The sequence below is a fragment of the Sarcophilus harrisii genome, chromosome 2, assembly GCF_902635505.1.
Source record: "Sarcophilus harrisii chromosome 2, mSarHar1.11, whole genome shotgun sequence".
NCBI lineage: Eukaryota > Metazoa > Chordata > Mammalia > Dasyuromorphia > Dasyuridae > Sarcophilus > Sarcophilus harrisii.
The window spans coordinates 512,434,488-512,460,657 of record NC_045427.1 but is presented as its reverse complement, the minus strand read 5'-3'; the positions used below and the strand labels follow the sequence as shown (position 1 = coordinate 512,460,657).

Here is a 26,170-nt window from a genome sequence, read left to right as displayed (position 1 = left end):
TCTGTGTCTCTTGTGTCTGTTTCTTTGGTTAGCTGGGACATAGGAGAATGGTCTGAATGCAGTAAAACATGTGGTCTTGGAATGCAACACCGGCAGGTCCTCTGCCGCCAGATGTATGCCAACAGGACCCTAACTGTACAGCCATACCGCTGCCAACACCTGGAAAAACCAGAGACCACCAGTACTTGCCAGCTGAAGATCTGCAGTGAGTGGCAAATCCGGACAGAATGGACCTCGGTGAGTCAGAGTAGTTTGGAATTTATTTTATTAGAATTACCTCTCCTGCTTGTAGAGGGAAAATAGCCTGAGAAGATGATGGTCAGTTTATTCTTAAATTGTACATGAATAGGATAGGTGGATGGCACAGTGAATAGAGTGCTGAGGCTGGGATTAGAAAGGCTCATTTTCTTAAGTCTCTGGTCTCAGACACTCTTTACTTGTGTGATCCTGCAAAAATCACTTAACCCTGTTTGCCTCAGTTTCCTCATCTGCCAAATGAGCTGGAGAAGAAAATGACAAACTATTCCACTATATTTGCTAAGAAAACCCCAAATGGGGTTTAGAAGAGCCAGACAAAACTAAAATGACTGAAAAGCAGCAATTCTAGAAGCAGTCATTTTTAGATTCCAAGATGTGCTGAGCCCCTGGGCAGAAAGCAACTGTTTATATTTTAATTCAATTCATTCATTCACAGATTAGTCAATCTGGAATCAGTGGAAATTGGAACTTGGTCAGGAACAGGTTTTAGACTAGATGAGGAATGCTTTAGTCTAGGGATCAAGGAGATTAGGAAAAGGCAGGGGAACCAGAAAGGTATAGGCAATTCAATTGGAATCACCGAGGAGATGCAGGGTGAAGAAATTGGTGGAGCATAAAAGAGGATCTGGGGGAGGAGGGGAAAGACATTTTGCCAGCAGACAATAGAGAGAAATGCAGACAAAAATCAGGATTTGAAAAATGTAGAAAGAGATATCAAATACTCTGCTTTGATCATTAAAGATTCCCATCTTTAGAAAGACTTAAGGGATATAAAACAGGACCTCAATTCCATAAGTATTTGGGTACTAGGCAGGGAACCAAGAGAGGACCTAGCAAGACAGAGACTTTGAGTAAATTACTGAAATAGCAAGAGCTTTTGATCTGTTGTGTCCCATCTAGGAAAAGACTTGAAATCCAAACTGATTTTGTATACATTTCAGTCAAATGCAATTGAGTCAAAACTCAATCTACATTTCTGAAGTCAGATTAGGTAGTAATAAGATGAATTTCATTCCATTCTCCTCACCTAGGATTCCTAAAATTTTCCCTTCCTTGGGACAGAATTTGTCCCAGAGCTTAGAGAAGGGGAACACACTGGTAGAATTACATACCCAAGCTGCTCAAGTTAGTAGAATCCAGAAAGCAGGAACCAAGCTACTAAGTACAATCTTTTCAACAAGCTCCATAATCTTTTCAAGCATTTGACTTTCTAACCCTGCAGTCCATTAATTTGAGTGAGATGCCTATGACAACTCAAAACAACAGCTATTAATGGCACCCAATTAACAAATAAATGCTAATTATTCTCCAGGCACTAGAATACCAGACTAACAAAGAAAGATAAAAACAGTCCTTGCCCACAAAGAGTTTATGTTCTAAAGAGGAAGACAACATAAAGATATAGACAAGAGACACACAGAGTCAAAGAATAATAAACTTAATTGAGAAGCACAGCTTTCCTTTCCTCTATTAATAGTCTTTCTTTTTGAGGTTTCTCTTTCCCTCTGCCTTTTTATTTTTATCCTCTCTGACAAAAAATCGTTGGAACGAGAATTATAAACCTGAGTGGTCCATCATGACCTAGTTTTTATAGTACGGTGTTTTTTCCTCCCTTCCTCCTCTCCCTGGTCCACATGGGAAAATCATACTCTCATGTGTGAGTGCTCTGCCCAAAGAAATATACATTTTAATCACTTAAATCTCACAAGATATTTTGGGTTTGGGGGCCTAGATATTTTTTCTCTTCCCTAATTATTTAGTCTATTATTTTTCCCCAGAAAAACTGGGGCAATTAGCTCCTTTATCCCATGTAGTTTCATTTATGATATCTTTAAATAGAGCTCCTCCCCCAAAAATCAAGCTTTGATAAAGCCCATTTTAGGATTCAAATGGAACCACATGATAATGTCTTAAACTCAAATCACTGTGGCTCTCACTGATTGGCCAATAATAGGTCTCAGCTAAAGCCTCACTTGATCACTTGAATTTTAAAGACTCAGAGTGAGTATAAATAAGAATTGTTTCTTTCTGTCCAGAAATCCTGAAGATTTCCCTTTCTAGACTTTTTTTTTTTTTGAGTAGGCAAACTAGGCCATTTTTTGCCTCAGTTTTTTTCCTTTTTAATTTATTCAATTGTTTGTTTTTAAGACATTGCTTTATGAATCATGTTGGAAGAGAAAAATCAGAACAAAAGGGAAAAACCATGGGAGAAAGGAAAAAAAAAAAAACAGAAAAAGGAATCAACATAGTTGATTTTCATTCTATCTCCATAGTTCTTGGATGCCTATGGCAATTTCTATCCAAAGTCTATTGGGATTGTCTTGCTTCACTGAACCACTGAGAACCAAGTCTTTCATAGTTGATAATCACACATTCTTGCTGTTTATTGTGTACAATGTATTCCTGGTTTTGCTTATTTCACTCAGCATCAGTTCATGTAAATATGTTAGGCATTTCTAAAATCAGCTTGTTTATCATTTTTATAGAATAATAATATTCTATTATATTCATATACCACAACTTGTTTAGCCATTTCCCAATTGATGAGCATCTACTCATTTTCCAATTTTTTGCTATCACAAAAAGAGCTGCTACTAACATTTTTCACATTTTGGTCCTTTTCCCTCCATTATGATTTGCTTTGGATATAGAACCCAGAAATATCACTGCTGAGTCAAAGAAAGAGTATACACAGTTTGATAGCCCTTTGGGTATATAGTTCCAAATTGTTCTCCAGAACTGTTAGATCATTTCACAACTCTAGCAACAAAGCATTAGAGTCCCAATTTTCTAATATCCTCTTCAACATTTATCATTATCATTTCCTGTCATTTTAGTCATCTGAGAGGTGTGATGTGGTACCTCAGAGTTATTTTAATTTGCATTTCTCATGGCTTTAATTTCATCATCTGAAATTTGTCTCTTCGTATCCTTTAGCCATTTATTAATTGGGGAATGATTTGTATTCTTATAAATTTAACAGTTCTTTACATATTTTAGAAATAACTCTTTATCATAAACACTGGCTATAAAACATTTTTCCCAGCTTTGTACTTCCCTTTTAATCTTGTTTCTGTTAGTTTTGCTTGTGCAAACACTTTTGAATTTAATGTACTCAAACTTGTCCATTTGGCTTTCATAATGTTCTCTAATTCTTCTTTGGTCATAAATCCCTCCCTTCTCCAAAGATCTGATAAGTAAATTATCCTATGCTCTCCTAATTGACTTATGGTAACCACTTTTATGCCCAAATCAGGTGCCTATTTTGATCTTATTTTGGTATGAGGTGTGAGATGTAGTCTATGCTGAGTTTCCGACATGTTATTTTCCAATTTTCCCAGCAATGTTGTTAAATAGTGAATTCTTGTCCCAGAAGCTGGAATTTGGGATTTATCAAATACTAGATTATTATAAGACTTGATTATTGTATCCTGTGTATCTAATCTATTCCACTGACCCACTAATATATTTCTTGGCCAGTACCAAATGTTTTGATGACTGCTGCTTTATAATATATGTTTTAGATCTGGTACTGCTAAGCCACCACCCTTTGTATTTTTTTTTTTCACTGATTTCCTTGATATTCTTGATCTTTTGATCTTCCAGATGAATTTTGTTATTATTTTTTCTAATTCTATAAAATATTTTTTGACAGCTTGATTGCTATGGCACTGAACAAGTAGACCAATTTAGATAGAATTGTCATTTTTATCATATTAACTTGGCCTACCCATGAGAACTTGATATTTTTTCAATTGGTTAGATCCTATGTTATTTGCTTGAGAAATGTTTTGTAATTGTGTTCCTATAGTTACTGGGTTTGTCTTGGCAGATAGACACCCAAATATTTTATTTTGTTTACAATTATTTTAAATGGAATTTCTCTATCTCTTGCCACTAGGCTTTGTTAGTAATATATAGAAAATTGTGTGGGTTTGTTTTATATCCTTCAAGTTTGCTAAGGCTGTGAATTGTTTCAAGTAGGTTTTTCAATGATTCTCTAGGATTCTCTCAGTATATTATCATATTATCTGCAAAGAGAGATAGCTTTATTTCCTAATTACCTATTCTAATTCCTTCAACTTATTTTTCTTTTCTTATTGCTAAAGCCAATTTTTCACAGTGTATAATCCTGCTGAGAAGTTGCTGTAACCTCTTTGCTAATATTTTATTTAAATTATTTAAAATTTTTGTATCAATACTCATTAGGGAGATTCATAATTTTCTTTCTCTGTTTTGGCTCTTCCTGATTTAGGTATTAGCACCATCTCTTTTGAGTTTCAGAATTTTTAATTTGGTATTTAACTGGTGGTTTTTAATTTGTTCTTTTTCTTGCTTTTTTTAGTTGTATGCATAATTGATTGATCTCCTTTTCCCCCAATTTTATTCATGTAGCTATTTAGAGATATAAAATTTCCTCTAAGAACTCCTTTGGCTGCATCCCATAGTTTTGGTATATTGTCATTCTCTTGGATGAAATTATGGATTGTTTCTGTGATTTGTTTTTTGAGTCACTCATTCTTTAGAATTAGATTATTTAATTTCCAGGTAGTTTTTAGTCTATCTTTCCCTGGTCCTTTATTGGATATAATTTTTATTGCATCATAATCTGAAAAGGAAGAATTTACTATATCTGTCTCTCTGCATTTGATTGTGAGGTTTCTCTGCTAAAAATGCTTGGTTAATTTTTGTGTAGGTACCATGTACTACACATTCACAATTATGATTACCTACTCTGTATTTCCTTCTATCCTATTTTCTCCCCTGTTCTCTCTTTCCACCCTGTCCTCAGTAGTACTTTGTTTTATTTTTTGACCCACCCCACCCACTACCTTATCTTCTATCATCCCTCCTCTATTCTCTTACTGGTTTTTCCTAGTGTTTCTGCTTTTCCTTATATCCAAACCTTCCTTTTTCTTTTCTCTTTCTAATCCTTCTTTATAGGATTACATAAATTTCTATACTCAGCTGAATTATTAATTATTGTTTTCCCCTTTTTGAGCCATAACTGATCAGACCCAGACAATACTCACCCCCTTTCTTCTTTCCCTTGATTGTAATAGGTTGTTTGTGCCACTTTATGTGAACTAATTGTCCTATTATACCTCCCCATTCCTCTTTTTTCAGTACAGACCTTTTCCCATCCCTTAATGTCTTTTTCTTTAATATCATCACATAAGGAACCATTCACAACCACATCCTCAGTTCATGTGAGATGCCCCCCTCTGTCTGCCTCAGTGACAGATAAAGTTCCCAGAAGTTACAGATATTAATTTCTTATCTAAGATTATAAACAGTTTAATCTTTAAATAATATATATTAATATATTATAATAATTATAAATTATATATATAATTATAAAATAATAATATAATTATATATATATATATATATATGTTTTCCCCTCATTTACCTTCCTATGTTTCTCTTGAGTCCTGTGTTTGAAGATTAGATTTTTTGTGTAGCTCTGGTTTTTTCAATAAAAATGATTATAAGTCTTTTTACTTCATTGAAAATCTGTCATCTCCCCTGAATCATGATGCCCAGTCTTGCTGGGTAATTAATTCTTGGTTATAACACCACATCCTTTACTTTGTGGAATATGGTACTCCTGCCCTTCTGATCCTTTATTGTAGAGGCTGCCAGATCCTGGGTAATACTGACTGTTGCTCCTTGATATTAGAATTGTTTTTGCCTGGCAACTTACAGTATTTTTCCCTTGAGATTATAATTTTGGAGATTTATAACAATATTTCTTGGGATTTTCCCTGTGGGATCTCTTCCTAAAGGTGCTTAATAGATTCTTTCAATCAGTATTTCCCCCTGTGTTTGTAGAATATTAGGACAATTTTCCTTAATGATCCTTGAAGAATGCTATCCAGCCTCTTTTTTTTAGTCAAGGCCTTCAGATAAAGCAATAATTTTTAAATTATCTCTTCTGGATCTATTTTTCAGATCAGCTGTTTTTCTAATGAGGTATTTTATGTTTTCTTACATTTTTTTTACATTCTTTTTTAGTTTGACTGATTATATCTCATAGATTCATTAGCTTCCATTTGCTCCTTTCTAGTTTTTAATATGTGATTTTTCTTCAGTTGCTTTTTTTATATCTTTTTCCACTTGGTTAATTCTACTTTTATTGTTTTCTTCAGTAGATTTTTTTTTTTTACATTTGGTTAATTGTATTTTTTCAGGAATTGCTTTCCTTTTTTAAGCTGCTTTCTCTTACATACCTCTCATTTCTTTTCTCATTTTTTTCTTCTATCTCTCTTATTTGCCTTTTAGAATTTTTTTATGAGCACTTCCAAGAAACTTCTTTGGACTTGAGACAAATTTATATCACTCTTTGAGATTTCCTCTGTGGACATTTGGTCCTCGTCTGAGTTGATGTTTTGGTCTGCCTTGTCACTATAGTAGCTTTCTATGGTCAAGATTCTTTTCCATTTCTTGCTCATTTTCTTTTCTTTTCTTTTGGCATTTCCTCTTTTTTGCTTTTTTTAAAAACTTTTATGTTTGAGCTCTGCTCCTGGGGTGAAGAGGATGCTTTCTCAAGCTTCCTGGGCAGCTCTGAGCCTTTGCTTTGAGCACAGGGGCCCCTTGTGTTTGCAGAAGTAGTTTTGTCTGCTCATTCCAGGAAACAGCCTCGTTTTTCACAATTTGCCTTCTGAGCTGGGACTGAAAACTGCCCCACTGGTTTGCTCCACTATTGAGGCAGGACTGAGGGTCTTAGTTGCTGATTACTGTGATTAAGAACCTCTCACTGCTTTCCCAGACGGTCTGAGCTGAGCACCCCTTTCACCCTCGTGAAACTGACCTTTCTTGAAGTTTTTCAAGTCTGTCTTGTGATGGAGAGGGGTTTCATTCCTTCAGACTGTTCAGAGCCTCGGTTTCATGGGGTTTTCGAGACAAACTGGGAGACCTCTAGCACCCTCCTGGCTTCACTTCATGATCTCGGCTCCACCCCTGACGTCTCTGCCTTATTCCTTACTGAACCGTAAATCACTGAATGGGTGTTGTCTCAGACAAACTGAGGCCCTAAAAAGGCCGAGGGGTCTCCAGTCATCCTGACTGCCACTGGACTCAGATGACTCTGGTGGAGAGAGTGAGTCAGAGACTTTCCATGGCTCTGACTCACTTGCCTCCAATTCACCCTCTTGATGTTATTGTGTCCTTTTTGAAAAAGAAGGATAAACAACAAACAGTTCTGCAGCCTTAAACAATTAGCTTTTCCTTTCTTGACTCTTTCCTTATCTGCACAATCGAGTGTTTCATGACATTCGTAATTCAATTCAATTGCACATAAAGTTCTAAAATCCTTGCAGATTTAATATTCAATAATTAAGTGCTTGTTAATTAAGTCCTTACTATATACTAGACACTGATTCTGCTATGCATCAAGGGTGCAGATAGTAACAAACAGCCCCAAAGACCTCATATTCTAATGGGGAACACTATATGTAAATAACTAGATAGATGCTAAATATAAATAAATTAAGGTACTCTGAGAAGGGAAGGTCCCAGCAACTCTTCTCTAAATTAGGACTTCTTAAACTTTTTCTTTTGGAGACACCTTTTCACAAGAGAAATTTTTATGTGACCCTGTCTTGAATCTGAGCCATGGTGTTTCTGGCAGCATTCATGTTTGCACAATGCAAAGTGTACATATTGTATGTTCAGAACCAAGGCTGTAGTAAAGTCATGCAATGTAATATATGTGCCAGAAACACCTCAGATTCATTACTTATTTTATTTTGAATAAATTTTTGTTCATTGCATTTGGAAATTTTTTTATGTTGCCAAATTTTTCATGACCCCCACATTGTTATACAACCCCATATGGGGTCAGGACCACAGTTTAAGAAATTTTCTCTAAAGCAAAAAGGTTACTCACTTAACCCTCTAACCACATGTGACATGCAACACTCTCAAGTGCAGCCCAAAGAAAATTAATATTATTATTGGAAAATTTCTAACAAAATAAATAAAAACACAATAAAATATAGATAATGTTAATATACAGTTTTCTAATTCAATTTGTAGCTCACAAGCAACCTTATGTAAAGTTTGTTGTTCAATAATTTTCAAACATGTCTGGCTTTTCATGACCTTTCTTGGGGATTTTCTTGTCAATAATACTAGAGTAGTCTGTAATTTACTTTTCCATTTCATTTTACAGAGGAGGAAACTGAGGCAAATAGAGTAATGTGACTTGCCCAGGGTCACACAGTTAATAAGCGTCTGATGCTGGATTTGAACTCATGAAAATGATGTATTCTTCCATATAGACCCAATATTCTTACCCATTAAGCTACCTTACTGCCCATGTATAGTTTAATGACCACTATTTCTTTTTGATTTGATTTCACTTATCCAGAGTTTCCAAAACACTATGTTTTTACTCCTATATCATGGCTATCACTTAAACTTCCTGGTTGCTCTCCATTTATAGAGGCCACTGACTAGTCTCGCAACCAAAAGACGGTCAAGAATACTCAGGTTTTGAGTGGCTCTTGATGAAAGACTTTCCTTAGCTTCCCTAGGAGCAGCCTTAAAAAATTTTTCCTAGTAGTATTGTGGGAATAGTAAATAAAGCATTGAACTTGGAGACAGATCTGCATTTGACTTTTGTTAGATACTTACTAGCTCAAAATGATACTGAAAAATTGATTTAACCTTTTTGAGTCTCATTTTCCAATGAAGTAGGTTGGACTAAGACCCCACCAAGGTGTCTTATAGCTCTAAACCTACAATATAGTGGTCCATCCTTTTTTACTCAAAAACGTAGAGATGTCTATATTTTTCATGGCTAACCATGGACTAAGAATTTAGAGGAATACCACTGAAATAAGTTTTGGTAATTGTATATGCTGTATAAATGCTGATGGGGAAGGGAGAGAGGAAGTCTTTTTTTTTTTTTCTTGAGAGAGGGAGTGTTTAAAGGACTTGGTTAAAATGAAGAGAGAACAAGATGAGGGGAGGAGAATAGAAAAGGCATTGAGTCAAAGAGAAAAGTAAAGGGGGAAAAGAGAAAAATGGATACAGAAGTAAAATATAGAAAGAAATAGGCAAGCTTCCATACTCTGTAAATCTCTTCTATCCGTCTTGTTCTCACTTAGGCTTTTACCAGAGACCACACTAGTGCTTTGAAATCTCCATGTCTCCATTATCTTTGCATGGAGGAACTTTTCAAATGCTTACTTGATCTTTCCCATGAAATGATAATTTATGCTAAGTTAAATATAAAGTAATGCAAATCTTATTTATTTTTACTACTGTCTGGAGGAAGGCAGGATAGTTAAAATATTTGTAAGCTGGTATCTATTTTGCATTTATTTGCAAGTCTGCTTTAAAGTCTGCAAAGGCTTCAAAAATTTCAAAGTAGATGTGAAAGCGACTGAGATGGTTATTCTGATACTAGTGAATTTCAGCCCTTCTGAAATCCAAAGAGTACAAAAATATTCCTATGAGATGAAAGAGCTCTCCTTTCCCCCCCCCAAAAAAAATTGTTATGGGAAAGGACTACACTTAGGTTAAATAGTAGATTGGGGGAAATTAAGATCTGAGCTGTGCAGGGGATCTGAAAATTCTGCATACAAATCATTTTCTAATTTGTTGTCTCATGTCTAAGACCAACTTGGAAGTGTAGGAGGATTTTGCATGCTGCTAAACAAGTCATATTGCCTTTCAAAGCCTCCATTTCCTCATGTAAATCGAGAGGTTCTCAGCTAACATTCTGTTGACTTTTTCTTCCTGGGAATTTCCAAGTCATATAATATTTATAACATGGGACTAACAGCATTTTTACTGTCAAATGGCAAAGCTCAAAATAATCAAAATACTTTCTCCCACTCCTGATCCTCCTAATCTATACAAATGGCATCTTGTCAGCTGCTAAGTATTTAGTCTATAATAATAGAAAAGAATATGACTGATAGACATAGAGACACTAGGTGTATAGTAAGGTCATTGAAAAGAGGGCACTGGAAGGAGTATTTTATGGGTAAAACCACTAGGATCATGAATATTATTGATTTAGAACTAGAAGAAACTTTGTTGCTGAATCATTTCTTAGTTCATGTCTGACTATGATCCCATTTGAGTTTTCTTGGCAGAGATGCTAAAATGGTTTGCCATTTCCTTCTTCAACTCATTTTACACATGAGAAAACTGAGACAAACAGGATTAAATGACTTGCCCAAGTTCACACAGCTAAGTATCTGAGGTTGGATTTGAACTCAGGATGATGAATCTTTCTGACTCTGAGTCTCGTGCTTTATCTATTACGCAATCTAACTATGTAGAAGAAACTTTAGAAATCAATAAACCAATCTCTTCATTTTAACAAATGGAGATTTAAGTTAAATTTAATCATAGAGATTAAATAACTTGAATCCAGGATCTTTCTTTCTCACCAGACCCTTCAAGAGCAGTCCATCTTGAATAGAGGAGCTGTCTCTACTGGGCATGTTATTATGCAGCAGTTAACAAAATATAGCATATTCCCTTCTGAAATTCTGTCTGAAAATCATGACTTGAAACTGATGCCACAATTCATAATATTTTCCCAAAAGGCAAAATGGAGGGTAGAAAACAGAGTGATGGACATAAGCTGTGTGACTGCACAAGTTACTTTGTATTTCAGTTTCATGTTTTATATCTGCAAAAATAAAAGAAGTTACTAATATCTACAGTATCCACCTCTCAAGGCTGCAAGGCTTAAAGGAAATAACATACATAAAGAACTTAAAAATTTTTAAGATATTATGTGACAGTTATTATTATTATTTTTTTCTCTACAATAAATAAGATCTGATATTCCGCTGACCTAACAGGTATTTTCTTTTAGTGTTCGGTACCATGTGGTGTAGGACAAAGGACTCGAGATGTGAAATGTGTCAGCAACATCGGGGATGTTGTAGATGATGAAGAATGTAACATGAAGCTCCGGCCGAATGATATTGAAAACTGTGATATGGGGGCCTGTGCGAAGAGCTGGTTCCTGACCGAATGGAGTGAAAGGGTAAGAGAGAGGGAGTGCAAGTCATAATTTTTATTAAACTCCACCATCACCAGCTCCATCACCACCACCTCACCCCTATATACACAACACATACCACTGAAGAGAACATTGATAAACCTGTAATGTCAGACCCAGCCTTTAGCTACCTGAATTATATAAATTAAGATTTCTACAATAGCTTATCCTGAAAGACAAGGATACAAGTAAGCCAATGAGCATTCTAATGGAAGAAAAGGCAAGATTCCAATGGACAAGTGAGCAAGCCACATGGAAGAAATGATATAGGTAAAGACACAGAGATAGAAAACAGGTTTAGGGAATGATTTGGTTAGAACATAAAGTGTAGGGAAGTAGTAGGAGATAATCCTATTAGTTTTCATTTTCCAAATGTAACTTATTTTATTCTTTGTGAAGCAATCTCCTTGGGACCATTTGTCTGAACTTATTGGTTTTGGCCTCCTTGTTCATTGTCTGCAGATGTCCAGCTCATGTGGTTTGCTCTTGGTTTCCAAATCATTAGTCATGTAAATGTGGATCCATAACATGGCCCTTGGGGCATCGGTGTGACTTGTAAGGAGCCAGGCCTCAAGCTAAAGAGAGCAAATGGCATATACCCAGACAATGGAGATAACTGGTCTCCTGAAAAATTTAACAATAAATCTTGATTCTAGTCTAACTATTATTGGTCCATCCCCCTAATTCTAACTGCATGTTAAAAAAAATCAGTATTATTTTTTAGCTGTAACATTCTAAGAGGAAGAATATATAAGAGACATTGTTGATGTGCCAGAATTTGAAAACAAAATTATTGACCAGCCTTAGTGGTCTATATGGATGAATTTGGAGCCATCTGTAATTGAAGAAAATTATGCTTATTGGAGCACAGATCTGAACTATTAGATAATAAGTCCATTGCCCTCATTTTACCCACGAAGAACAAAGGCCCAGAAAGATTCAGAACTTTGCCTGAGTCACACAGATTATAAGTAACAGAACCAGGATTCCAACTAAATTTCTGATTCAAGTTCAGTGTATATCATGGTGACCTTGTATGGGTAGTTTGTCAAGTGCTTTGTGTGAAGAACAATCAGTGAGAAATCACTAAATGATTAATAAATTACATTAAACTCAAAATGTTCTTAGGAGACCCATTATTTAAGCAATTTAGTGTTCCATGGCTCAAGCCATTTTATATGCTTATTTTCAATGGTATAATTCTATCTGAAAAGTTAGTCAAGGTTCATTTTACTTGTACTAAAGCTATTTTTTCCTTTAATGATAACATATAAATCCCCCCTTCATCCCACCTTTGAAGTAAGTTTGCCTTCATTTTGAAATGTTCCTTTGCTAGATCAACACTTAATTTGAAATTATTTAAAGTTAGCAATGAATGCATTTACCATCCTCTTCATTGAAGGAGATATTTTTGTAATTAGTATTTTTTCTTCCTTAAAAAGATTTTTAAGCCATGAAAGTTGAAAGCTGAAAAAACAAACCAAAGTTATGTTTCTTCTTTTTAAACTTCTAAATCATAAATTAATTATTTATTTCCAAACATTCACTCTTGCATCTGTTGGAATTTTTTTTCTCACTTTTACTCTGAAAAATCTATTGTTCTTTCCTTAAAATATTAAGAAATAGAATCTTGAGTCACCACAATAAATCATATGCTCTATTTCCTTAATTTGTTAGTAACTAGTAAAATAATAATTTAGCCAAAGTATTCAGGGACTTTGATATTTTATAATTAAATCAATTTTGCAATTAACAAGGGTTGACGCATTTATATAAAGTAAAATTTTTCTTAATAAGGAAATACTTCAGTAGGATCTAAGGACATGAATCAGGAACTTTTCTTTAAGGGTATGCTTTTATATTGATTGATATTGTTGTTAATCCTTGTTTCGAAAACCAAGTACTATATAAAGGCATTTTGTCATAATCTTGGCTTATATATAACCCCTAATTAGGAAAGACATATGTGGTACCCCCTCAGAATAATAAGACCAACTTTACACTAGTATGTACCAATAAGCATGTATTTGACATTTGCAGGAGAAAGCTATATTAAAAGGAAAAAAAAAAAAAAACAGAGCTACTTGACTGGACAACTGCTAATCTCAAAGTTGTATCTACTTAAAGTCAATCAGTTAATAAATATTTTTTTAGCCTCTACTGTGGACCAGACAGTGAGTTAGCTATTAGGGATACAAAAAAAGCAAAAGATATTTTCTGCTTTTGAGTAGCTCAAAGTCTAATAGGAGAGACACTGTGTAAATGGCTATGTTCAAACAAACTACATCTGGGATAAATGAAGACTCATTAAATATACAGAGTTTTAATTTATTTTGTTCAGTCTCTACCAATTAGTAGCCCCACTCATCACCATCCCTGTCTTTAGGGGAAAACATTTATTTTCCTTAGGATCTTAAAGGAGAAACATCACAGAAAAGTGAAAATATTCCAACATACCTCAAATATCTTAGAAGAAATTTTTAAAAGCTCAATATTTTATTACCCACAAGTCTTCAGTCTGGTTTTAGAGCTATCAACCATTGCACCAAACTATGCCTGATGACTAAGTAGAGTAAACCTAAAGAGAGACGTAAAAATTTTACCTAAATGACAGGTAGAAACCGAACATCAGAAATCCAAGAGAAATAATGAATATTTTTAAAAATGTTTTATTAGAGGGGTGGATAATAAACTTAGAAATGTTTCTAAAAATCAATGGGGCATTGGAAAGAACTGAAGTTTACAGAGGAAGTAATCAATCTATCAACCTGAAATTGCAGAATTAACTTAGATTAATGTGATGTGATATTAGGTCATTTAGATATGATATTTATTGTCACTGAAAATACAATTAGAATTAGAAAACTCATGGAATCTTACTCATCTCATGTGCATTTGCTATGGAATTTTATATTGTAATTACATGTGAACATTTTTTTACCTTCTCTACTGACTCTTCCAAGGACCAACACTTATTTATCCTAGTATTCTACTAGAACCCAACGTGGTAATAAAAGTGTTTTTTGTTCCCTAGTGGCTAGTTAGGACCTTTGGGCACCATGTAGATTCTCTCAAGCTCTGCATTTTATCTAGTTTCCATCAAATAACAGTGGTATGTAGGACAGGCATAAGCCTTACAAATTACTCTTTCCCTCAAATATGGCTAGTTGTGTTTCAAACATACTCTTCCACGCTTAAGTATGCATTTTTCCTCTCTATTAAAATATCCACAAAGATGAAATGAATCACTATGTTAAAAGTATATAAACAAAGAGAGAAATAACATGAAAGAACAAGAGGTAAAGAAATTACAAAGAGATTAACTCCACATGGTATTCTTCTGACCTATTTAGAATTACAAACTCACCCTGAACTTTGTTCATCCAGTAGTTTCCTGTATATCTGAATGTATCCCTATCCCTATAAATATAGAGATTCCCTGATTAATTGCATTAATCAGTTCTCTGAAAATACAATGTTAAAGGCAAAAACTTTAAAGAAGTGAATTAGTGACAGAGAAGCAAAGTTATAAAAGATCAATGGGCCAAATGACATATGAGCTACATTTAGAGCTACAAAGATTTTGCAGTTTTATGGCAGTACTTCATTATAATTTATAAATATGATTTAAAATCATGACTGAGGCAACCTTATAGGAGGTATGCCTGTTTTTCATTAGAAAAAAATGTATTCTGTTACATCAAGAGAAAAAAAGAGGTGATAAAAAAGTTATTTAAAGTTTAAAAGATGGGACACTAAATTTAAAGAGGAGCTATTGTATGCTTCCAGTCCTCCTGGGATCAATTCAACTATGTTAGCATATAAATAAAACTGGAATAAAAAGACAAGCCATTTCCAGAAGGTTATTTATGAATAAACTATTATTTCCCCCAAAGCTTCCTATGCCTGTGTTGCTTAATCCCAGAGATTTAACTCATAATTAAATCGCATCTCTGCAGCTGATATGTCTTAAATGTGTTTGGTCTCTACTTCCAGACCTTTGTCAGGGGTATTCACCAGAACCAGCACTCCCATCAATGAGCCGGGGTTGCTTTTTGTGTCCTCATAATAAACATCTCATGCTTTTGAATTATTTGTATGTATAAATGTATTATTATAAAATCATATCATGGGTTCTGTAATTTCATCAGTATATGGTTACTCCCTTTTTCTACTGGCAAATTTCTAAACTCCTTCATTCCTTAGCTTAATTGATTAAAAACAAAAAACAAAAACAAAAAAAAAACTATTAACTATTCTAAATGTTCAATTTGTAATGGAATTGTTATTCCCTATTGATTAACAGAATCTTTATTCTCTGGAACTAAGATGCTGAATATTCTGTTTCCTTGTTCCAATTTACCCTTGATCTCTTGATCATTATTGCTTGCCTTCCACATAGTGTCTATGTCTCTGAGTAAAATGTACACTCTTTTCTTTAACCCTGAACCACCAACAAATCCTAATCATTCTATATCTTCTGATTCAAGATGGACATATGGCCAGCAATCATGCATCATTTGCCTCTTCATAGACAACCATTAGAATCCTACATCCTTATTAAAAATCATCTCCAATAAATTAATTTTATGCTTCCAGCCAAGTTTTCCCTTATTGTGGCATGGAGATATATCTGTCTTCTGGAACACAATCAATGCAGTAAGAATTAGAATACAAAGGGACAAGGTGTCAATTGTTTGGGGAGAAAACCAACTTGGCTAACTACAACCAGAATCCACTGATAAATTTTTCTTGATTAGCCAAGTTGTTTAACAATCTGCCAATAGAGAGAAAGAAATACCCACACAGTGATGAAATCACAGAATCTATGGTATATTGATCGTAATATCGTCATACATACAAAACATAATTTAATAGCTTTTTAAAAATGTGACCTGTGGTTTACATGCCTTAACTTTATAACTGCTGCCCCAGCTGATCAACATGATTTCAGAACTCACTGCAGACTTAAACTTATTTTAAAACTTCAGTCTTTTTCATCATTTAGTCACGGTTTTCCTATCAAGCACTCTATCTGGTAGCTTCTGTCACCTAACTCAATCCAACAAGAGCCAGTTTAATGACTTCTTATTTTGCTCCATTGTATTATAATGAATTAAAAACAATTTAAAATTTCAGAGTAATTTTATAACTGAATTAAATTACTAAGAGTTTGCTAAGAGAAATTAGCTACCTGAAACTTAGAATTAAATTCTCTCATTTTGGACAGATAGCAAGGAGGATCTTGCTCTATTAGTCTCCTAGAAAGAAAAGTAGAAAACACATCTTTTCAATTGGTTTTAATGTTTTTATATCTCTGTGATAAGATGCTGGCTGCTGGATGTGTGTCTGATGAGTATATGAATCAAGATTAGAAGAGCTGTCAAAGGATCATAGTTCATAGCTAGGGAATGAAAAAGAGTGTGAGAGAGAAAAAGCAAAGAAATGCTGAAATGAGACAAAATCTTGATTTGTTTAGGAAGCAGCCAATAAGAATATTTCCAAAGGGAAATAAGCAATCTAACAATTGAGATATAAACAATCAGGGTCTTTGAAGCCTCAAACTAGAAAAGCAAGTACAAGCTGCCTAGGTATGGAAAGCAGGAGAATAGATGAAGGTTAAGACAAAATTAGGCAGCTTGATGCAAAGAGCTCTCATTGAGGATACCTTTATTTCTTCAAAGAAAGAGTAAACCATGGGAGTACATTATTTCATTACCTATTATACAACAGTCTTGTCACTTATTCTTCAAAGGGAGGATGATCCTTAGTTTCCAATATTTGTCTACCACAAAAAGAGCTCTTATAATTATTTTTGTATAAGTAGATCTTTTTTCTCTTTCTTTGATTTCTTGGAGTATATCTGGGTCAAAGAGTATGCACAGCTTAAGTATTCTCTGGGCATTGTTCTATATTTATTTCAAGAATTCTGGTTCTGTTTTTTTCTCTATGACTCACCAAGACCCCACCATGTCCTCTGGAGTATAGTACATTCAGTCCAACCAAGTGCATCCTGGTGAATCTTAAAACAATAACAAAAACAACCCTGAATTCTGGGACTATTATAGACTATTAATAATTACACACAGTAGTGATATTGCTGAGTCAAAGGGTATGCACAATTTATAGCCCTTGAGCATAGTTTCAAAATATTTTTTATCATGGTTGGACTAGTTCACAATTCCACCAACAAGCCATTAGTGTGATTATTTTCTTTCATCCCTTCCAGCATTTATCATTTGTGATAGGTATGAGATAGTAGTGCTCTTCATAGTTGTTTTTATTCGTACTTCTCTTTTAAATAGTTATTTAGATCATTTTTTCATATGACTATTGATAGCTTTCATTTCTTCTTCTAGAAACTGCCTTTTAGTATCTTTTGATCATATATCAATTAGGGAATGGCTCTTATTTTTATAAATTTGACTCAATTCTACATATATTTGAGAAAGGAGGCCTTTATCAGAAAAAAACTTGCTATCAAATCTTTCATATTAACTTCATCTCTCTTTCTAGAATGTCTTTATTTATTCATCAATGTTCAAGCCTATGTATGAAGTATAAAAAGTTACCAGAGAACATCTACCAGATGGATGTATGGATGTATGTTCAGATTTGTCTGGACAGCAGGCCAATATTAGAACATAAACAGACAAATTTAAACATTTTGATTCATGCTTTTCAAAGCACATGTGTGTATATATAATGTATGGTAGGAAACTTTCAGTGTGAAGACTCCTTCCACTTTTACAAATTAACAATTTCCATGTAATTAATATATCTATATGTGTGTGTGTGTGTGTGTGTGTGTGTTTGTGTGTGTATGTAATATATATATATGTGTGTCTTTAAAAGTTTCTAGAAGCACTGATAGTTTATGTGACTTGTCCATGATCACTGCTTGCTAATCCACATGTTAGAAGCACAACTCAAGCTCTTTCTGAATCCAAGGCTGTTCTTGTCCACTATACCATGCAGTATCTATAGTTTGGTTTTTTTAAAATCATGTTTTACATTTTAAAATTACATCCAAAACTACTTATTGGTAAACTCTTGGGAATGAAAGTTAAGAACCTTAAAGCTTCTATAAAAATCTGTAGTGATACCTACCCCTCCAGAAAAGCTGGTCTACATTATCCATAATTTATTTTTCATATATCCCTGTTTCATTGTCTAGGGATCTGACTGGTCTTAGAATATACAGAAGGACTCTCAGTCAGGAAAGAGAAGGGAAAAACCAGCAGTATAGCATGAGATTTCCAAGTTCAAGGTTGTTATGAAAAGTCCTCTGTGGTTAATGTACTGAAAATGTGATCTGACCATACTCAGCAGAAGAATGTGTATTTTCTCCTTTGGCACTAACCTGATTATTTGATGCTGTAATTCAGGTCCTACATCATAATTTCAGATAGACCCATGGAGGACACGTAGAAGGTTTCATGGAGATCTCTAGTTTGCTATGGGAAGAAAAAAGAAATTTAATTAGATATTCAAATGGAAATTACCTGGAAAGAACTTTTTGCAGGATAAAATCTTTCACTGAAAGTGTCTTCATGATTACATGATATGCTAGGATGTAATGTGATGCAGCTGTAGGACAAATCTTTAACTTTCCATACTGAGGTATGATTATTTGGATTTTTAAATTTGAGATAGGTCACTTTTTGTAGGAGGAAGGAAATTACTTTAATTCCCACAGTCTGGCAGTCTGATTTAATTGGGATTTGATCTACCTCACTATCCTTTAAGATAATTTAGGTATTTTACTATTCAAAGCTGGAAGAGGCATCAGACAGTCCAGGCCAAAAAAACTTTTAGCCTGAAATATTCATATAATGGGAATAAAAGGATTTCTTTTTGTTAAAATTATCTGATTCATTGGCTCCATTCTGCAATTCATTCAACTTAGAATAATGACTCATGTTTGTTGAAGACCTTCAAGTTTGAAAAACATTCTACCTGGGATACCAGTAATACAATTGTGGTTCTCATTTTACAGATGAGGAAAATGAGGTACATAAAATTGAAGTTATTTGTCTAAGTTGTTATCATACAACCTTAGTACAGAAAATCAAGTCTTCTGACTATAAGATCATACTTCTTTTTACTATATTTAGTATAGGATTGTGGCTCTAAAGCAAGAAGGGGACTTACAGGCTATCAAGTCTAAACTTATTTTTACAAATGAGGAAACTGAGGCACAGAGCAGTTAAGTGACTTATCCAGGGTCACAGTATCCTAAGGGAGTGGAGACATTAAATATTTATTCTCTAGAAGATTTTTGCTTTTTTTTTGGTTTGTTTTCATAAAGATAGTTTGTCAACCAATTTTATATGATATTAACTAAAGTGAAATTTCACATGAATTTATGATGATTTTAAACATGCAGCTTGCTGTCAACCAGGATACTAAGTTCCTATCTGCTCAATGGCAAAGTCTCATAATCTCCATGGAGCTCAGTTCTTCATATGTAAAATCAACAGGTTGGATTAAATGATCTCTTAGTTCTCTCCCGACTTTATATTTGTCATTCTATGGCCTTATGTAACTGTGTCAAATTTAAATAAGCAATTTGTAGTTAACTCAATAATACGAACAGCAGCAATAATAACAACAGTATTTGGAAGCACAACAAAATAGAAAGAAAATCAAAATTATGTTACAGAACAGTTGTGGTTATGCATTAGTAGGAGTTATATTACTGAAAGCTCTCTCCTCACCTCTGGGAGAAAAAAAAAATCTAACTAAAATGCAGTTACATGGAAAGAGCTGGGTTTTGTATCATGTTGTCAGACTCCTGTTTGTTCAATCATTTCAGAAGTGTCCAATACTCTGTAACCCCATTTGGAGTTTTCTTGGCAAAAATACTGGAATGGTTTGCCATTTCCTTCTCCAGCTCATTTTACAGATCAGAAAACTGAGAAAAACAGGATCGAGTGACTTGCTGAATGTCACAGAATTAGCAAATATCAGTGCTTGAATTTGAATTCAAGACCTCCTGACTCTAGGTCGATTGATTTATCCACTATACTACTTAACCGCCCTTGGCAGACTGTTACAGGAGGACCATTTTTAAAACATTTGATAATGTATAATACAAAGGAAGAATTATAAAGCATTGGATATGTGATACAAATATACATTATAATTGAAGGGTATACATTATTCAAAATTATTTTTTCACTAAAGGAGATATGTACAGAAATCTATACTTTTGTCATGGGAAGCATGGTGGAGAGTATTTGGAAAAAATTAAAAGGAAATAGAAAAGTAGTGAGGATATTTAGGAAATATACTGTAGATGACTATGACATAGTTATGGATAAATGCTATCTTAACTCATAGTATAAAACTTTACCTTAAATCAAACAAGTTATGGTAGTCACAATAGTAATGGGACCAAGAAGACCTGAGTACAAATTGTACTTCAATCATGTGGAAGATATATGACCATAGTCAAGTCACTTAAGTACTTTCTGCCTCAATTTCCTCATCTGTAAAATTGGATTAACAATAGCACTATATCTCAGGGTTGGTGGAGGGGAAAAAAGCGATAATATTTTTAAGTCCTTTGTAAACCTTCAAGCACTTCAAACCCTTAAGTTATAAATGCTAGCTATTATTATTAGCTAAATGTTGTTCCATAAAAAACATTTCACAAGTTAAGACAACTTAAAATAGCTGTAAAATTGACATCTACCACATAGAAAAGCTTATATATTGATTCAACCAAATTTTATTGAACAATTACTAAGGGATAGGCACTGGAGGGTGTTACAAAAATGTATAAGGCACATTTCCTACTCTCTAATTAGTAAAGTAAAATTGCTATCAGAAGTCTTCAATTTCCTTCTATTTCTGATTTCCATAGAAATTGTCTTAAATAGAATTTCTTTTTTTCTCTTTCTTAGGCTGCCAACTCGTGTCATTTGAAACCCCTAATCATGGCCTTTTCTGACTTTCTTGCCATTATCAGTGATTTTTTTTTCCAAAGGTCACCCAAGTCTGCAGATTTTACCTAAAATCTTAAAATAGAATCTAATTTGGTCATGCCAACAGAAACATTTTAAGTCATATATGTGACCCAAACCTTTTCTTGGGATTGCCCAGAATAATAATAATAATGTTATAATTGGGAGGAAATGTATTGTATTCATTATACCTATCCCAGCTTAATAGATACAGATGCATTTTCTAGCCTCTTCTCTCATCATTTACTCTTAAACATCTGGGGCACTGTTGGCTCCAAATCTTGATTTTATTCCAGTCTATAAGAACATAGTATTCAGAGAATACTATTCTCTATTGCTCTTCAGAGAATAATTTGCTCCTTACTGGGGTACTGTAACTATTTCATTCAGAGAAGATTCCTAAGAGTTTTCTGAATAAAAGTAGTTGAAAGATAGTAAACACCAGTTTTTCAGAAAATAAAGAAGTCAGCATTTAAAGGGAGTAAGGGATAACTTGCCTTTAAGCTCAAGTGAGCAATAAGCTCTGACAAACAATATATCTGCATCTTACTCATCTGAACACCTATTGAACAGGTGCTATTATATATATATATATAATACATATATATATGTATATATATAATACATATATATATATGTATATATACATACATATACACACATACATCTTTTTGCTATTTATATCTTTCTTGTGCCCTCACTCTAACTCAGCTTCACTTTTTCATCATGTTTGCATGCATGTGTGTTTTGTATGAATGAGAGAAAGAGAGAAACAAAGACAGAGACAGAAAGAGAGAGATGAGGGAAACGGAGGGAGGAAGGGAGAGTACACTCACTGGATTTGGATATAGCACTTAGGTTTAAATTCTGGCTCTGAAATTCAGCATGGAAGGTGAAATAGAGTGAGTGCTAATTTTAGAATGAGAAAGGTTCAAATTGTTCATATCCCACTTTTCAAATCTCTATGTGTTCATATGTGTGTATGTATATATTATATATATATAAATATAGAGTCCTTCTTTCCCCAATCTTTTTCTCTTCCTGTTGTAACAGTATGGAGTTTCATAATATTTATGAAATAAAATCTGATGCCTTTCATTCTAAATCTCTAAAGCAGATGCACTGGATATAGTAAATCATGAAAGACCTTTACTAGTATACATTTCAACCTATATACAACTTTTCCATGCTATTGAATTCTTTCTTATTTTCTTTCATATAATTGTAGATTTAGAAATAGAAGAGATCATGGAAATCATTTAGTCTAATTTCCTCATTTTAGTTAGCATTTATAGTTAAAGTTAGCATTAAAAGTTAGCATTTATATAGTAATAAGTATATTATAACATACAAATAAAATGTTAGAGGTTATTATTCTTATTAATGCTTCCATACTCAATGGATATTCTTTTCCAATTACAATTCATCTACAAGCTTCTCATCCTATGTGATTCTTGGATATGTTTTTTTCCTTATATAGATTATTTCATTTAAGCCTTAAAATTATTCAGTGAGGTAGGAACCATTATTATCTCTATTCTAAAGATGAGAAAACTAATTCTGTCAATGGTTAAGTAACTAGCCAAGATTCCCACAGTTAGGAAGTAACTAAGACATGATCCTGTCTCTGGCCTCCCTAACTCTTAGTTCAGTATTCATCTCAACCCTGCCACTTGGCTGCTGATACTTAAGGGATTCCCATGAAGTTGCCAGAATTCCCCAAGAAAAGATTGTCTTTGAATACATCTTCCTTTTCCCTGGCATTCCTTAAAAGTCGGTCTGGGATTATCTGCATTTTTGTCCTGTCTTGCAGTGCTCTGCAGAATGTGGTGTTGGAGTCAGGACACGTTCAGTGGTGTGCATGACCAACCACGTCAGCAGCCTGCCCTTGGAGGGCTGTGGCAATAACAGACCAGCAGAAGTTACCCCTTGTGACAATGGACCCTGCGCTGGCAAAGTCGAGTGGTTTGCTGGGAGCTGGAGTCAGGTGGGTGCATCCTTCTGGTGTCTTATTTGTCATGTATCAAGAGACATTCTTGTCCATGTAGCTTATCCACATTGAAATAAAAAGGGAAAAACCTGAGGTCATTTAGATGAAGAGAACAAGTGATCCTAAGAAAATAATGATATAGTCATTTACTAAGTCCTTGGTATGCCTTGGGAGAGGAATTTATTCTTCTGTTATTGAAATTTTTATCATTATCAATACCCAGTGTCTTAGAAACACAGATGTCAGGAAGGGGGCAACAAAAACTAGCTTGAGCTGGTGGAATTGGAAGGAGGTAGTGTATTTTATTATGAAATAAGAGCAAAGAGAAAGGTCACCAGTTGTCTTTCTGGGGTCAAGGCAAATATATAGTAGCTTATTAAACAATGTTGTTTGGATGTCAGTGAGGAGTTAAGAGAAATTGTGGTCTTCTGTAGGGGAAGGAGGTAAAGAATGGGGTACATGAGAAGGGGATTACCTCTCACTCACCATTTTGGAAGAACAAAGTTATATTTCAGCCCCATCACCAAATAGAATCAGTTCTACCATCAACAAAAAAATAAGGGCAGTCCCAATAATACCATTTAGTACAACAAAGATTTAGTACAACAAGGATAACCTAAAGAATGCCAAGTGGATGACAGCAATCAGGAAGTGGAATCATCTTCTTGCCTAAGACATGCATGGGAGTTTTTAAAAGGTAAAGGAGGAAGGGAAAGAGAAGAATGAAAGGAGGCAGGAGAAGAAAAAAAAGGAAGAAGAGAGATCGAGAAAAAAATCCAAAATCTCAAAGCTTTTGGAGTTACCAGAAAAGGAAAGATGGAGCTCTCTCATCCAAGCTGCTACCCATTCATTTCCTCTCTCTTCCTTGAGGATGGTGATTAACTATAACATGTCTATGGCTCATGATAGCTGAAAATGAATGTATAGAACACAATGCCTCTAGAACAATCCAAAAATTAAGAAAGACAGAAATGCCCTTGAAGGTTTCATCAGTAGGAAATATGTTGGTACCATTAGTAACTGAAGTTCTTGATTTACCCAAATAATAAATGCTTTTTTAGAAAAAAGTAATGAGGCAATAAAAATATATCCAATAGCTTATAGCACCAAGAAATGATCTCAAAGGGTTCAAGTCTTATAGCAAAGGAAAACATCAAAGGCTTACCAATCATAACAGGGAAGTTAAATCCTCTAATGCCAGGGCTTTTCAAACACAAAGAGAAGCAAGCCCAAGGATGCAAAATGGAACCAGGCATAAAACAATTCAAAACCAGTCTATCATCAAATAGATTTCATGCACCTCCCTTCTCCACTGCAAAATTCCCAAAGAGTACATTTAGGAGCAAAAATGTATGAAATCAGCAATGTTTCATAGAGTGAATTGTCTTGTCAACCTTTAGCCTTTATTCTTCTTTCTTTATAAATATTTCTGGCTTCTATGGAGATTCAATGAAACCAGGAGGTTAGTATGAGACAAGGAGATTTGGGACAGAAAGAGGAAAAGAGGTTTAGCATAGCACCAATGAAAAATCAATCCAATAATTTTGAGGGTTTCCAATATTTAAATGAAAGAATAAATTGTTATTGTTTAATTTACTTATTACTTGTATTGCTCATTTTAACACTTAATCACATATTGCCTTTCAAGCCATATTATATATTGCTCTTAATTCACCCTATAATGCAGTTGCACTGATTTCCTTGCTGTTCCTCACATAATAAATAATACCTTTTCCATCATGGCTGCTTTGTACCAGCTTCCTCCATGATTATAATGCAATTTCCTTATTTCCATCTATTAGAATTCCTAATTAATTAAAAAAACTCAGCTCAGACATCACCTTCTACATGAAATTTTCCTGACTTCCCTTTTTTCCCAGTTTCTAGTGCTTTCTCTTCAAAAATTATATAATCCTTATTTTGAATATAAGTATATTTAGGGTTATATATGTGTGTGTGTGTGTGTTATCTACTTCCAAAAAGAATTTAAGCCTGTAAAAAGCAAGAAATATCTTATTTTTACTTTTGTATACCCCGGGCCTAACACAGTATCTGGCTATAATTGGTACTTTATAAATGCTTGTCAATTAATTATGATTTAGTTATCTTGTATGTGCTTCTCCCAGCTCCTTAATTATACTATGTGCCTCTTGAGGATAGAGATTATGGTCCAAAAACCCCAAGTGTTTTATCTCTCTTACAGTCCCTAGCATAGGCCTGGATTCAAATTAAACCTCATTGTAGTGGATTATTTCCCCCTCTAACCTTTCTGCACCATGGTTCACAATGTCCTTATAGCCAATAAAGCTGATGGCAAAGCTTCTGATGATGAATGACTGAGAGCTCAGCTTGTCCAGCCCCAGGACTCACAGATGCGGAGCTCATCATTGGGCCTTCCCCCAAAGCCTTTCCAAGTTGATAGACCCTCCAGAGTCGGCCTTCTTCTGGGGCAGCCTGTGAGGATGCAGGGTTACTTCCATACCATAAGAAGGTATCAGCGTATAATAATAGAGATTCTGAAAATCCTCACCAAATGGTTGTGCATGGAATGAAAAAGTGGAACCCTTGAGCCCCTGAGGTTTTTTCTAGTACAGTAACAATCAGAGACTATTAAAAGAAGTCATTGTTTCTGCCCTATCAGACTTCCTTCAGAAACACCAGCAGTAAAAGGGATCCAGACCTGAATTCCATACATCTCTTCAGACTGTTCCAAGCAAATCTGAAGTTAAGTAAAAGTAATTATGTTCAACAAAGGAACATCCCATCAGGACCAGCATCCATTTACAAAAACTTTTTGCAAGAAAGGAATACATGATAAAATGTGGCATTTATTTTCCGCAACCTGAACTATTCAGAAATGCTCCCTTAAGTGAAAGGGACAAGGCTCCAACAGCTTTTTATTCTATTGAAAATCAA

The 26,170-nt window shown here is 34.4% G+C and overlaps 1 protein-coding gene and 1 long non-coding RNA gene across 4 annotated transcripts in view; one reads left to right on the top strand and one right to left on the bottom strand.

Annotated features, from left to right (window-relative positions):
* Positions 1–26,170, top strand: part of THSD4 (thrombospondin type 1 domain containing 4) — an 850,332-nt gene that overhangs the window by 792,593 nt on the left and 31,569 nt on the right. For all 3 annotated transcript variants that reach the window (XM_031955286.1, XM_031955287.1, XM_023498513.2), the window contains 3 exons: positions 33–237; positions 11,105–11,278; positions 23,078–23,251. In XM_031955286.1, coding sequence (XP_031811146.1) covers positions 33–237; positions 11,105–11,278; positions 23,078–23,251 — 553 coding nt within the window. The remainder of the gene's footprint in view (positions 1–32; positions 238–11,104; positions 11,279–23,077; positions 23,252–26,170) is intronic.
* The window catches only part of LOC116421832, a 38,950-nt gene continuing 29,918 nt past the window's right edge, over positions 17,139–26,170 (bottom strand). The window contains exons 2-3 of the long non-coding RNA XR_004232386.1: positions 18,657–18,750; positions 17,139–17,315 (exon numbers count right to left, since the gene is read on the bottom strand). This is a non-coding gene — a long non-coding RNA (uncharacterized LOC116421832). The remainder of the gene's footprint in view (positions 17,316–18,656; positions 18,751–26,170) is intronic.